The 14,365-nt window shown below is 40.4% G+C and overlaps 1 protein-coding gene across 1 annotated transcript in view; it reads right to left on the bottom strand.

The window, feature by feature from the left end:
- Positions 1-5,599, bottom strand: part of RPN2 (ribophorin II) — a gene marked incomplete at both ends in the record, with an annotated part of 31,749 nt that extends 26,150 nt beyond the window's left edge. Inside the window, 3 exons of the mRNA XM_084248241.1 lie at positions 1,157-1,275; positions 3,022-3,198; positions 5,564-5,599. Coding sequence (XP_084104367.1) covers positions 1,157-1,275; positions 3,022-3,198; positions 5,564-5,599 — 332 coding nt within the window. The remainder of the gene's footprint in view (positions 1-1,156; positions 1,276-3,021; positions 3,199-5,563) is intronic.
- Between the last annotated feature and the right edge of the window lie 8,766 nt (positions 5,600-14,365).

Here is a 14,365-nt window from a genome sequence, read left to right as displayed (position 1 = left end):
ACAGGGGCTACAGAGTGAGGTATTCCTTGAGCTAGACCAGGGCTACACCACTTTTGCACTTTCACTGAACCAACACACTCAGACAGCTTTTTGATCACACACAGATTCTAATGTTAGGAAAATTTGAAAACAACCTAAAATGACCTGCTATCTCAAGTCCCCAAAGTCATTTTCTCCTTTGTTTCCCCCTTCTTTGCTCCTAACAATCCCACCCCCTGCACTGCTAGCCACTTCTACAGTATGATCCCAATTATTTAAAGAAAAAGATCAACAAGGTTGGTGTAGTGCAGTATAATTACAGGTAATTTTTAATATTATTCCTTCTGTCCTGTTTTATGAATTTCCTAAAAGGGACATACCTTACTCATAAAAATATTAATTTTTAATTTATTTTATTTTATTTTTTAAAAAGATTTATTTATTTATTTATTTATACAAGCACTGGGTACAGTCAGAGGCGCAGGAGGGTGAGAGAATTCATCAGAGCCAGAGCAGAGAGTAGTACAGGCAGAGTGCAGGAGAGGTCTGCACGCCACGTGGGACCCTTGCCCGGCAGCCGGGGATCGAACTGGCGCTGCTGAGGCTGCGGGCAGCTTTGCAAGCCAGCACTCAACCGCTGAGCCACCAGGGAGGCCCTAAATTTTATTTTAAAGTGGGAAAAATGGTAAAGAAATCTTAACTCTAACCACAAAGCAAAATCTCCAATGTTTTTACCATTCCACTAATCATTCCTCGGCACTGCAGAGGCTGCAGACAGCTTCACAGTGCTGTGCTCAACTGCCTGCGCCACCAGGAAAGTGCGATTTACATTTCTTTAGGGTACTTTTTGGTATTTATCCTATAATAAACAGATATCATTCATATACCAGAGAATTCAAAATTAGTCATTGTCATATTACAATGACAAGAAAGAGAAACTAGATATAGACAGCAAAGAAAACGATAAAACTAAACCAAAACCCTCTTAATCTTAAAAATCCCTTTTTCAGATATATAACTATAGGATTTGGATACCAATAGTCAAGTTTACTGAACCAAAGTTTAGGTAAATTTGGTTATGGTTGTTATATATTCATATTAATCTAGGATATTGTGACTACCATAAGTTAACTTCCAAAGCAAGTTGCTGGCATCTACAAATGTGCTCAGGACTTACCCTATACGACTGAAAGATGTCTTCTGGAGGACAGTGGCTCTGGAAGCAACAGATTTAGCATGTTCTAGTTTAACAGTGGCCTGAGTCAGAGGCTGGGACAGAACATTGGTAACCTGCAACTGGAAATAAATTAAAAAATTATCTGTAGTAACAAAGACTGAAGGAGGGCCTCCCCGGTGGCACAGGGGTTAAGTCTCAGTGCTATCAAGCTATTGCCAGCCACTGTGGCATGGGCATGAGTTTGATTCCCCAGGCAAGAAACAAGCCCACAAGCACAGCAGACCTCTCCTGTTTTTCCCGCTGCTCCCCTCAGCAGTGTATTTCAGTAGATCCTCCTGTTCTGCTCCCCATTCTATCTCTGGTGAATCCTCTCACCTCTCCCTCCCCTCCGACACACACACACCTCTGGCCTACATCCCAGTTCTTGTATGCATAAATAAATAAAATAAGTCTTTTTTTAAAAAAAAATCAAAGACAGAAGGAGCAGAAAATTTTGTTCTTTGGGTGCTTATTCCATAGGGAGCAAACTCTACAGGGTAAGAAGCATCACATTTTCAGGAAATTCCTGCCAACCTCAAATACAGGAAAATCAAATAGAGGAAAAAACATGATTAGATTAGGAATGAGACAGATTATAGGATGGTAGATGTTAGGATGGTCTTAAAGATGATCTTTCCCAATGATTTCATTTTTTAGATAAGGAAATTAGAATCCAAGAAAAAGAAAATGACTGGGCCCAGATCATACACAGTTAAGTTTCCTTCTTTCTGACTCCTGTTTTAGTCAGTGCATTCAAGTATCTTACAAAAATTACTTGGAAAAACAAACAAAAAACTTTAGGAGTTTGGCAGTGGAAAAACTACTGAAGAAATATGGGTAACATTAATAACTAAGATTTGTTAGAAGTTAATTTTTTGCAGATACCAGGCTCAGCTCTTTACATGTATCTTCCCACCATTCATGAGAGAGCTAAAGCATTCTCTACTTTACAGAAGAAGCTGAGGCCACAAGAGGCAAGAGTCTGCCAAAGGTAATATGGCCAGTTAAGCAGTTGGTCTAAGACTCAAAGTCCAATCTACGCAGCTTCAAGGCCAAGTATTTTCTGCTTTGCTCTCTCAGTGCCCCCTTGACTCATGGTGAACTATGTTAGCCAGGTTACTTCCAATCCCAGTCTTTACTGAGTTGAAAGTAGGAAGAAGAAAGGCAAATAGGAAGTGTGGGTGCTTCTTCAGAAGACTATCTGTGGAACTATCCTGTGTGGAACCCCAATGTTTAGACTTAAACAAAACGCCAATTTCTTATGAGGATCTTAGCTTATCACTGATTTCTCACAATAGCAATAAAATGTGTCATTTGAGATGAAAATTCAAGATTTGTGTATTTGCTCTGCTGAAAGAGCTAACACAAAAGATAAGTCTATGCTTACTACCAGTGAGGGAATGCTATGCTATGAAAAGACAGAAAGATACATTGTCAGCATCGGGGGGGGCGGGGGGGAGGAGGAGACTGACAGTTATTTTAAGAAATATAAGCTCTAGAATTACTTAGAAAGTTTTAGTATTGGGAAAATGCATTTTAGAAGTATGACTTCTCTACACATCTGGAATTATAAACCCAGAAATGCAAATTTCTTACACTTGATTTAAAGACTTACTATTTTAAAAAATAAAATAATTTTTACTATTTTGGACAAAAAAAGTTTTCCTGGATAGATTTGAAAGGTTCTGTGGTCATGTACCCATTTCCAGGCTTAGGCCAATAGTCCTATTCTGAATGTGTTCTCAGGGGCTGTGTTCCTGCTATAGAATCCTGAAAACCTTACACTGGAAATGGAAATGAGTGCATTTTAGACATGGAAGTCATACCCGAAGAATAGCCTGTTCGTGAGTGTCAGCAGGAGAGCTCTCCGGTACCACCACAACTGGCACATGGTAGCGATTCTGGGAGAGTGCAGCAGCAGCGGAGGCTACACTGAAGGCTTCTGAGAGTGATTCGAAGTTCTTCTTGCTGAAGATCGCATTCATTAGCTGGATAACCTGATCCTGAAAGAAAACAGAAGTGCAGCTCTGGTCTTCCTCCAGTAGGAAGTGAGAGAGCCACCCCGGCTCCCGGCACCTAGCTTGAGTCAGTTCTTGTCTATTTCTAGGTATTTGCATAGAAGGTCTTTTAGCCACTGATTCAAGTTGGTGGGGAGGGGAAGCAATATTCTGCATTTAAACTTAAAACTTGGATATGTTTGTATTTTTCCATCTTGCAGTACAAACTGAAATTCACACATTTATTTGTCAACCATTTAGAGAATGCTTACTATACCAATACAAGCTACTCCCAAATAACCTGAGATGTGAAAGTATATTATAAAATGCATGTAACAGTACTATTTGTTCAATGCCTTTATCTGCCAGGTACTCTGACAAGGGTTTTACATTTATTAACTCAAATCTTGACAAAAACCCTAAAAAGACTAATATTATCAATATTTTTCAAATGAGAAAACAGGTAACACAGGGTAACTACACAAGCTGTAACAGAGTAAAAGACCAAATTCACAGGTCTGTTTGTCTCCAAAGCCCTTGAATATAATGTTCTTTCCTGACTCCCCTCACCCTGCCAACGAAACTATCTTCCTCCCAACCCACCTTTAAGCAGTATTGGGGGCTGTTTTTATTTACAAGGCCAAGCCTAATAGTCAAAAAGCAGCACATTAGAAAGAAACTAAAATAATTCTCCATTACAAACTAATGGGCTGCTTATAGGAGGAAACAGAAAGCATTTTTTTTTTAAAGTGGAACCTAACAGGTGTTATTAAAATTCTGGAGGATGGGGCCTCCCCAGTGGCGCAGTGGTTGAGCATTGGGCTGCGAAGCTACCCACAATCTCTGCAGCACTGGTTTGATCCCTGGCCACCGGGCGAAGGTCCCACATGGTGCGCAGACCTCTCCTGCCGCCCGCTGTTCCCCTCAGCAGTATACTTCATCATTCTGCCTGTTCTGTTCCCCGCTCTGGCTCTGGTGAATTCTCTCACCCTTCCGCGCTTCTGACTGTACCCAGTGCTTGTATAAATAAATAAATAAATCTTTTAAAAAAAAAAAAAACCTAAAAAAAAAAAATCTGGAGGATGTCTGCTTAGGAGGAAACATTTTCCACTTCAATCAGTTTTGTTTTTTAAAATCTACCATCTAACAAAAGAGCTCCCTTGTTCCCAACAGTGTTATTCACAGTCGACATAAAATAATTTTCTTTAATTGTACCAATTACATTTTTTCCATCACTAGGCTGTTGACATGTTAAAATGGGTAACTATTCAGCAGAATGGCTGTGTCAAAAGCAATGACAGCAAAATTGTTCCAGCCAAATACCTGGTTTGTAGAAGCTTGGAAATAAAGCAAGAGAAAGTTTAAGTAGTATATGTAGATATCACCAATTTACCTACTGTACGGTATTAAAGCAATCCCTAAATGATTTGTACCATAAGAATCATAATAGAAATTAAAAGAAAGTGTGCTATCTGTAGTTCTCCTACTCTTAGGATGAAGGAAAAAACACCATAATATTGCCAATACATGAATCAATTATTAGATCATATCCTCCAGAGACCATACAAAATTAATTCAAATCACTCAAGACAGATAATTATTTACTATTTCCTTGATATTCGGCATACAACTCTGTAATACATAAAAGAAATGAAAATTCTAACTTGGAACCCCAATCTCTCCTCCTAAAATTTAAACAGCAGCAGCTTGTATTTTAAGCCCTTTTAGCTCAAGAGTTAGTAACCTTCTCACAGACAAGGGATACAAAGGGGGCCCTACTCAAAAAGACTTCCCACACACATTCCAGCTAAAGGTTCTCTCAGGTTAACAAGCTCCTTTTGAAAAAAGAAAAAAGAAAAAAAGAATTAACTCTTGGCGGATGTCTAGTAGACACACATGGCTCTCAGTGAACTCTGTCAATCAGCAAAGATTAGCTAAGATTCAGTCACTGCTAAGGATGATGGGGTACGAAGGAGAACAGGAGACTTTGAAATAGAGGGCACTTCTCAGAAGAAAGAGGATTTGCCTGGGCCACCAACATGGAAAGCTTTCATCAGACAAGCAGTAAAGAGTATCAGAAAGAAAAAGGGAAGAGAAACAAGGCTAATACACTTGGCCTTCTTGACACTACTTCATGGCATGTCTGTATCCCATTTAAAGCATCTGTAACAATTTGTTTACACGTCGATTCCACTGAGAATTGGTTTATTGAGGACAATTACATCTTTCTATTTCTCAATACCTAATGCAAGACATTAAGTGAATATCTTCCAAGACTAACCGAACAGCCCTCTCTGCAACAAGCTATCTTCAGCAGAGAAAGTGAACAATTCCTTTGGGGTTTATGCCTGAGAAATGTTAAGATAGGTACCTCCTTAATAGATGGCTCAGTGCCCACATGGTCCATGAGCTTGTAGGTGGCAGCCACAAACAAAGCTGTTGTTTCCAGTCCTTCTTCAAATTGGAGATACACACCTCCCAGTTCATCCAGGCGAGCAACAAGGTCCTGTCACAACAAAATGGAAACATGTTGTAAGTCAAGTGAAAACAGAAAGGAGAGGCACAAACCAATGTCACCCCGGTATAGACAGTTTTGAGAAATCTCACTCTCAATTTTAAGACCACCTTAGTCACTTTGTATTTATTCAAAAAGGGTACTTCACAAAGTATATCATACAGACATTTGAAGAGAATAGTATCTTGTGAGAACACTCCTTTCCCAGCTCCTTGCACCAGGCTCAAGCCCAGGAGCCATGGCACTCATGGCACTAGCTGCTCTGGGCAGGCCAGTGGGGCAGGCTGCAGTGCACTGAAGAAGCATGGTGACACAGATGGACTCCAAGGCCATCCACATGTTCTGCTCTGTGGGTCAGGACTGCCTATCATCCCTGGCTATGCAGGCCATGAGAATAGCCTCTGAGCAGCAGGAGGTCTGAGCAAAGGAAAGGAAAGAATGAAAATAAAAACCAGTGACCCCTAGCTGAGCATCTATTACGTCCTAGGCATTTGAGAATCTCATTTGTTCCTATGGCCACCATATAAGAAAACTGAGGTTGAGTCATTAAATAATTTGCCTGAGATTACAAAGCAGTACATGGCCAAAAAAAAAAAAAAAAAAAATTAATTTCAGGTGTGTTTGGCTCTAAAACGTTGTACTATTAGACTATTCCACAAAAGGATAGAAAGGAAGTTTGTGGCCTAACTGCTGTGTAACTATCCTAGCCTCCCAAATATTCCCTAGAACATATGGCTCTGATATACAAAGAACAAATCAATCACTCACATGAAAAGTAATATAACTGGCTGTAAAAATTCATGCATGTCTTGCCTGCAAGACATCTCTAAAGGGTCTCAAAGACAGAAAATTTATTTCGCAAAAAAATTCATACCTCAATCTCTTCCACAATGTTCCTCAAGTCAGCCTGCTGGGACAGGTGGGATGCAGTCTGCAGAGCCTGGACTGTTCTGGAAGGTAAAAAAGTAGAAACCCAATAAACAGGCAAGTCTCTTTTCATTTACTCACCCCTTCCTACACTGGGAAATCTCAAACAACCCACTCTTGTTTCTTAGAAGTATAAGACCAGAGTTTAGGGCTTCCTTGGTGGCACAGGGGTTAGTCTCAACACTATGAAGCTATCAGCAGTGTATTTCAGTCAATCCGTCTGTTCTGCTCCCTGCTCTGTCTCTGGTGAATCCTTTCACCCCACGGCACCTTCTGGTCTGCACCCCAGCTCTTATATGCATAAACAAATAAATCTTAAAAAAAATACCAGAGTTTATTTACAATTTAATTAGAAAGATGTGACAAAGACTTTTTAGGAAAAGATCACTGCAGCTTGAGAAGGCAATCTGGGCAACAGCAATGGCAGTCTACACTGTGGCTCAGAGATGAAGCACAAGTTCACCGCCCTGTGAAAATCTGCTTTGTCCCTAATGGCATCACATACCAAACTCTGAGACTACGACTTAATTAGGTTTATAAGAGAGAGGCTATAGGGAAAGGAGGATTAAATTCAACAAGGTGTTTTTGTACAAGGAGCTGTACTGTCAGAAACTGGCTTCCTACTAGGCCTCCCTGGTGGTGCAAGGGGTTAAGACGCAACCTATGAAGCTATCCGTAGCCACTATAGCACGAGTTCAATTCCCGGCCGGCCAGGGAGCTACCCTCATGGCGCAGCAGACCTCTCCTGACTCGCCTGCTGTTCCCCTCAGTAGTATACTTCAGTCAGTCTGCCTGTTCTGTTCCCCACTCTGTCTCTGGTGAATCCTCTCACATCCGCCCCCGCCCTCCATGCACCTCTGGCCTGTACCCCAGCCCTTGTATGCATAAATAAAATTAAAATCTTAAAAAAAAAGAAATTGGCTACATATTAATTTTCTTACTCCAAAACCAAAGTTTGTGGCACCTGCTTTTGTAGATTGTTGGGTAGAGTTTAAAGCAACTTTTGTGAAACCAGATTAATGTAATATAAACAGAAAGCACTAAGTAAACACATGCTGATAGCTAACACTTATGCTATCAATGCTCCCCTCGGAGAACAAAAGTCCCTCACCCTTCAGGCATTAAATGAGGTGAAAGGAACAAAAGTTTTGGTTCCCAAACCAGAGTCTACTCTATTTTTCTTCTCCTATTACATTTATTTCTAATTATAAATATAAATTATAAAAATACAGGTCTGTCAAAAATTTAAACAATACATTGACAGAGAAAGCTAAAATACTTATAACAGCCCCTTAAAGATAACTGTTCTCCAATTTATTTTTCACCTTAGTAATATGCTGTATACATCTCTCCATGAGTACTTATAAATGCACTTCAACTTTATAAACAATGACACAGTGTTGCACTGCTTAGATGTAACATAATTTACTCAAACTCCAGTTGATAAGCATGTTTTACTAAGTCATACAATGCTGTAACCTTATTCATACATACATATTTTAATTTATTAAAGTGAAATTCACGTAACAATCATTGTGAAGTGAACAATTCAGCAGTACTTAGTATGTTTCACAATGTTGTGCAATCATCTCTATCTAGTTCCATCAGTCCACCATAAAACTCCACATCCAGGATACAATTTTTTCCCATTTCCCCCTCCCCATCACTGCTGGTAACAACCAGTCTGCATTCTGTCCCTGCAGATTTGCCTATTTTGGGTATTTCACATAAACAGAATAATACAGTATGTGACCTTTTGTGTCCCACTTCTCTCACATAGCATAACATTTTCAAGGCTCATCTGTGGTATGGCCCGTATCAGTACTTCATTCTTTTTTTCTATTCACATATTTTTATCCATTTACAAGTGTGCTTCTATAAGACAAACTTTTTAAGGTGAAATGTGCTAGGGATGTGCACAGAAGATTTCTGATTAGATTCTATTCTCATAACGCAGATAACTAAGGAAATGTAAATGGCATTTTTCTGGGTGGAAAGGAGAAAGCTGAGGACCCCTGGTGGTTAAACAGACTACTGCTCAACCCCACAACAGCTTCCTAATTCCCGAGAGATGACTGGGCCCTGGTGTGCAACCACCATTTATCTAGTCAAGTGTCGGGGAATGTAGAGAGAGCATTTGTCTGCTTTCATCGAGATCATAACAATTTAGATTCCCTCCATGGAAAACTAATTCCATTATGATGACAAGTTGGAAAACAGGAGTCACAATTTACACAGAGGGAAGCCCCAGAGTATTCAATGACTCCTACGGGATACTTACTGTTATAGTGCTCTTGAGAAAAAGAAACCTGAATTTCAAACAAGATAAAAATCCCACATCTTCCTGTGATAAATGCTGAGCCCAGAAAAGTCTGCTAAGGTAGCCGAAAAAGAACTTTTCAATTAAGATATCATTTTTCTCTTCTGGGGAATGAGTGAGCATCACTGCTGGTAACAACCTCAGAAGCTTTAGAATGAAATTAATCCATCTAGATTTTGAAAAATTTTGTTACTGGCTTTAATTACTTATTCCCCAGTCAGCAATTTCTTTCCCTTTGGAGTACCATATTCAAACACAAAGAAAGTACAGTCTGTCTTGCTAATATATAGCAGATGATTCAGAGAAATTGGTTTATGACAGACCACAATGGCAACTTTTCAGATGGTTCATTTTCTTTTTTTCCATTCTAGACAAGTTTATGGACATCTCTTCCTAGAATAAGTTCACTGAAATCTACAAGGCCCATTTAAAAAAGTCCTAATTTATATCAGATTTCCTAAAATAGGGCAAATTAGTAGTAATATTATATAAGGCATCCTGCGATTTTGCTCTTCACAGTAACCCTATGAGATAGCTATTCTCCCTATTTTACATACAAAAACTATGCGGCATAGGAAGATTAAACAGCATCCTCATGGTCACAGAGTTAATAAGCAGAAGAGTCTGGAATTGAACAAGTTCTATCTGAGCCAAAGCAAGCGCTTTTCTACCTAGAAGCCTTCTACAACACAAAAGAATAGTTTCAACCTTTATTTACTCTTTGTTGGACATAGCGCAAATAAAGTAGCTTACATCTAATGTAAAATGGCTACAATACAGCCAAAGAAGTGACCACCTACCCTAAGAAAGGGAATGAAAAGGGAAGTGCTCTTTAGGAGAAGGAATTCCACTTGTTGCATGTGCACTAAGAAACAGTCACTTTGCTAGAATCTTCTCAAGTATAATCACATTTAATCCCGACATTTGTTCTATGACAGGGTTATTGGTCTCATTTTACAGATAATGCTCAGAGATTAATAACTCACTCAAAGTCACACTGCAAGGAAGAAACAGAGTTAGGATTAAACCAAATCTAACTAACTCCAAAGGGGATATACTATCCTTATACTTTTTCCTACCCAGGGGTTTTGAAGAAGATTTTCCTTTATACCTGCAGGAAACTGGGAAAATTTTTCTGTACAAGGTGATGTCAAAGTGAGGCACTGACAGTGACATCATGACATAAGAAGATGGTGACTGGGAAGCATTCCACAGGTGATTATGTGAACAGTTCAAAATAACGTGACCTGGAATTGAACGAGGACCAAGCACTATGCAAAATGTGATCAAAACGTCAGTCCTGAAAAGTATCAGTCCCAATGTCGAATATAAGCAGGATGAGAGTGACAGAGATACTATCCACTGCCTGTGAACCCAGCCCTTAACAAAGGCGTCAAGTTTAGAAAACTTTTGGTTCTTAGCAAAAACAAAACAAAGTTACACAAAACTAGAAAACAATGGAACTGTTCTGCAACAGGGAATTGGTGTCACCAACTACTTGCTAACCAGGCAACAGGAGTCCAGGTGGTCTACACTCTTTCAGGGGTTGAAATTAGATGAGGGACACACAGAAAACAAAAACCACATAATGTAAATGAGAACTTTTAGTGATAAATGAAAAAATAAGAAAAAATGGCATATGATCACTTTTTAAGTTTAGTAAGCATCCTTGTATTAGTTATAACTTACATATGTAACAAGCAGTCAACATGCTCAGAGTTCCTTTCTTATATTCTCCTTCACCTAAACCTTTTGCAAAGTTAGTAAGTCTGATTCCTAGAATACCCTCCTCTCCCAGGACTTACCTCTCCCACTGGGTGCAGCTGTCTTAAAAACTTCTCCTTAGCCCTCCTTCAACGCAGGGCCTCCCCTGCCAACATCTTGCTGTGCCCTGCCCTAGCCTCACAGGGGATGCCTGTGACTCAATGGCTCACTCTCCCTTCGTTATCTCCTCCCTTGGTTATCTATCTTCCTACCAGTCTCTAACCACAAGGGCAACTTGGTCTCTAGGTGGTAGCCTGTTTATGCTCTGATTTGGTACTTGCCTTTTGCCTGAGCAGCTTAGGGAAGGTCGTGTCTAAGTGAGCTCTATGAGGATAGGGACTTTACCTGCTTTAGTTCAATATTACATCTACAGTGTCTACCAGAACATCTGGCACATAGCAGTTACCCAGAAAGTATTTTCTAAACCAAAGTATGAGCCCTCTCAAGTTAGTGCCCAACATAAATGAAATCTAGAAAGACTCAAGATGATGACTCACGCGAGCACAGTCTCTTCCTTGCTGAGGCGAGCGGTAAGGGCACCAAGTGCTTCTTGGGAAGCCAGGGGCAGGCCAAAGCCACTGAGGGCTGCAACTGCATGGTAGATCTGGGTAACAGATGAATCTTCACTGACAGCTGCCAGAAGCAGATCTTTGGTTTCATTGGAAACAGAGATCTAAGAAAGGATTGGCAAACACAGAGATTTAGAACAGACGCTGGCATGCAGAGCAGTTGTCCACGTCATACCACGTACTCACATGATCGCTGTCCCTCAACTCCCAACACCAGAACTGAATGTCTATAAAACCTCAGCACAACACTTCAGAAAATGCTGACAAGGCTTCTCTGTTCAACAAAATGGACTTCTAGAAATCTGGTGTCTGGTGGGGGGATTATTCCTTTACTTTGAAAGTGTTTAAATATTAAAGGGAGATGGAGAGAAAAATCAAGGCTTCCCAGAAGACAGGCAACAATTATAGGGAAAAACTTATTTAAAATTCATGAAAAGGAGAAAAATAAGCAATGCTTCCTTAAGGGAAAAAAAAAAAACCCACAAGAATGGACTTCCCACCCCATTTACGAAAACTTGCTTAAAAAAAATCTGACATGAACCTCCCTCTTTAAAAATATACTTTCCAGCTTAAAGTGCATATACATGTAGGAATCTGGACTCACCTCACACCCTGAGAGGGCATGGCTGGACTGGGCAGCGTAGAAAAGGGAATCCACGTTGCTGGAGTCAAGGTTTGATTTAATGAAGGCGCATGCTTTCTAAGCAGGGGGGAAAAGTAAAGGATAAATGGTGATATATACAGAGATTGGGAAAAGCACACATTTTTGGATGGTAAAATTCTAAGCAATCTGAGAGCCAAAAGTATGAGTTACAGAACATTTCACTTTTTAAGCAGTTATTTTACAGAGGACACCGTACTACCCAAAACTGCTGACTTCCTAGAAGGAACAACAAACCTGAAGGCACTCTAGTTCTTCTGAGTCCTAGAAAGAAAGGAAAGAAACTATTTTCGCTCATCACCTACTCTGGTATGACCTGTGCTGGTTGTTTACGATGGTCATCCTTTTACTGAACATAGGACTCATCCCCATTTAACAGAAAAAGAAACTGAAGCTGGGAGTGGGTGATGAAGGTGACAAAGCTAGTAAGTGGCCAAGTGTCTTCTCTCATTCCAGCCATACTAGGGTCTCCACTTTGACATTTCCAATGCTAAGTCAGGCTCAACGTATCTAAAGTGCACTCGAAAGCTTCTGTTTCTTCACCTGGATTCTCCAGCTCATGTACTGGCATCACCATGCGCCCTACTAGCTACAGCAGGAACCTGGGAATCATTCTTGCCTTTCCCTTACCCCCAAGTCTATTGAGTTTCTTTCCATTTCTCAAACCCAGTCCCCCTACCCACTGGCATCTCTCATTGTCTAATGAGGGCCCTTGCCATTTCTCACCTAGAAGATTACAATCATCTCCTATCTGGTCTCAAACCATGAATCCATTCCTCATGCTGCTTCAAGAGTGATCTTTACAAAACACAAATGGAACCAAGCTACTTTCCTACTAAAACCCTTGTGTGATTTCTTATTATTCTCAGAACAAGAACCAAAATTTCTTATACAGCATAAAACGCTCCCATGACTGACTCATTCTCTCTGCCAGCTTCATCACCACTTTCCCTACCTCCAACTCCAAAGTAGCACCCAGCAGTCCGTGGCAGCCCATGTTTTTGACCCTACTACTTTTACCCCCCCTGCCAGGAGAACCTATCCCTTGTCCTTTCTGTATGCCAAACCAGTTCCTATCTTTATCTCTGCTCAGATGTCACTCTTTCAGAGAGTCTTCACCAACATTCATCTCAGGATGAGATTCACCTCAGGATAGGCCAGGTGGTCTCCTATCTCAGTGCTCTCCCAAAGCGCTTACCATACTGTCCCAACTATCTGAGAAGAGACATCATTCATAGTACCTGGCACAGAGTAGGCCCATAAAAGACTAGTGCTATTTCTGTATATTAAACTCCAAGAAATATCATTTAACAGCTATATTGCTAAATATTTTGGTTGAAAAGACATAAAATTCAGCTATTCAAAACTGAATGGCAATAAAAAGTTAAAAGTGGGTGCATCTGGGCATAAGACAAGGTTGGCCACATGATGGATTGCTGCTTTCCACTCACAGCTATCCTACATTATCTGATGTTTTACTGTATGAATGTGCACTTAAACCTTGTTAATTTATGAATAAAATTTAAATAAGAGTCTCAAAACAAATGTTTTAACCAGAAGTTTGAAATAAAGCAAGGGGATAACGAAAAAGAACTAAACATTTCACACTGCACAGATTAGGGATCTGTAGAATAAAACCTATTTGAGGAGTCCTTTCAGCAGTGTGGGCAAGCTTAAGATGTGTGCTCTGTCGCCACCTCGTGCTTTAACAGTGATACAACAGCACCCAAGGCACCCAGAAGGTGGTTACAGTCACTGCCACTATTCTTTGAGTACTTAGTATTTGTCAATCTCTGTTCTGGCAGCTCCTCATTTTCATCCTCTTTAGTCTGGCCATTCAACTCTATAGTTTTTCTCTACTAGGAACACCTTTCATCCATTTTCTCTCTCCCTAGGCTACCTCATCCACATCAATGACTGTATCCAGCACCTCTATGCAAGTAATCCTCAGATGTATACCCCAATTCAGACTTTTCTCAATGACCACTTGATGACTCAAAGGCAAGGCAAGCTCAGGATGGTGAAGACCAAATTCATGTCTCCCACACAAATCTAATTCTTACAGGATGGTCCAACCACTCATCTGTGCAACAATCTTGCCCTATATCCCGTGCCATAGTCTGTCCTCTACAAAGTACAAGTCTTTCCAAAATGAAAACTGGGTCCTGATATTTGCTACTTAAAATCAATTGCTTTTTATAGGAAGAGCAAAGTCTCTACTGTGGTGACCAGGGCACTGAGACTTGGCCCCAGGCCTTCTCCAGCCTCACTCCTCTTTCTTCCACTCTGTTGGACACGCAGTTTCCTTATAGTCTCTCAAATGTAACCTGCTCCCAGGTGTGCACAGGTACTTTATACATGCTATTCCCTCTGCAAAATCCCTTCCCTTCTCCACCTCCCAGTTGATTTCTGCTTTT

This window comes from Talpa europaea (genome assembly GCF_964194135.1).
Source record: "Talpa europaea genome assembly, chromosome: 11".
Lineage (NCBI taxonomy): Eukaryota > Metazoa > Chordata > Mammalia > Eulipotyphla > Talpidae > Talpa > Talpa europaea.
This window is presented reverse-complemented; position numbering and strand designations above follow the sequence as displayed.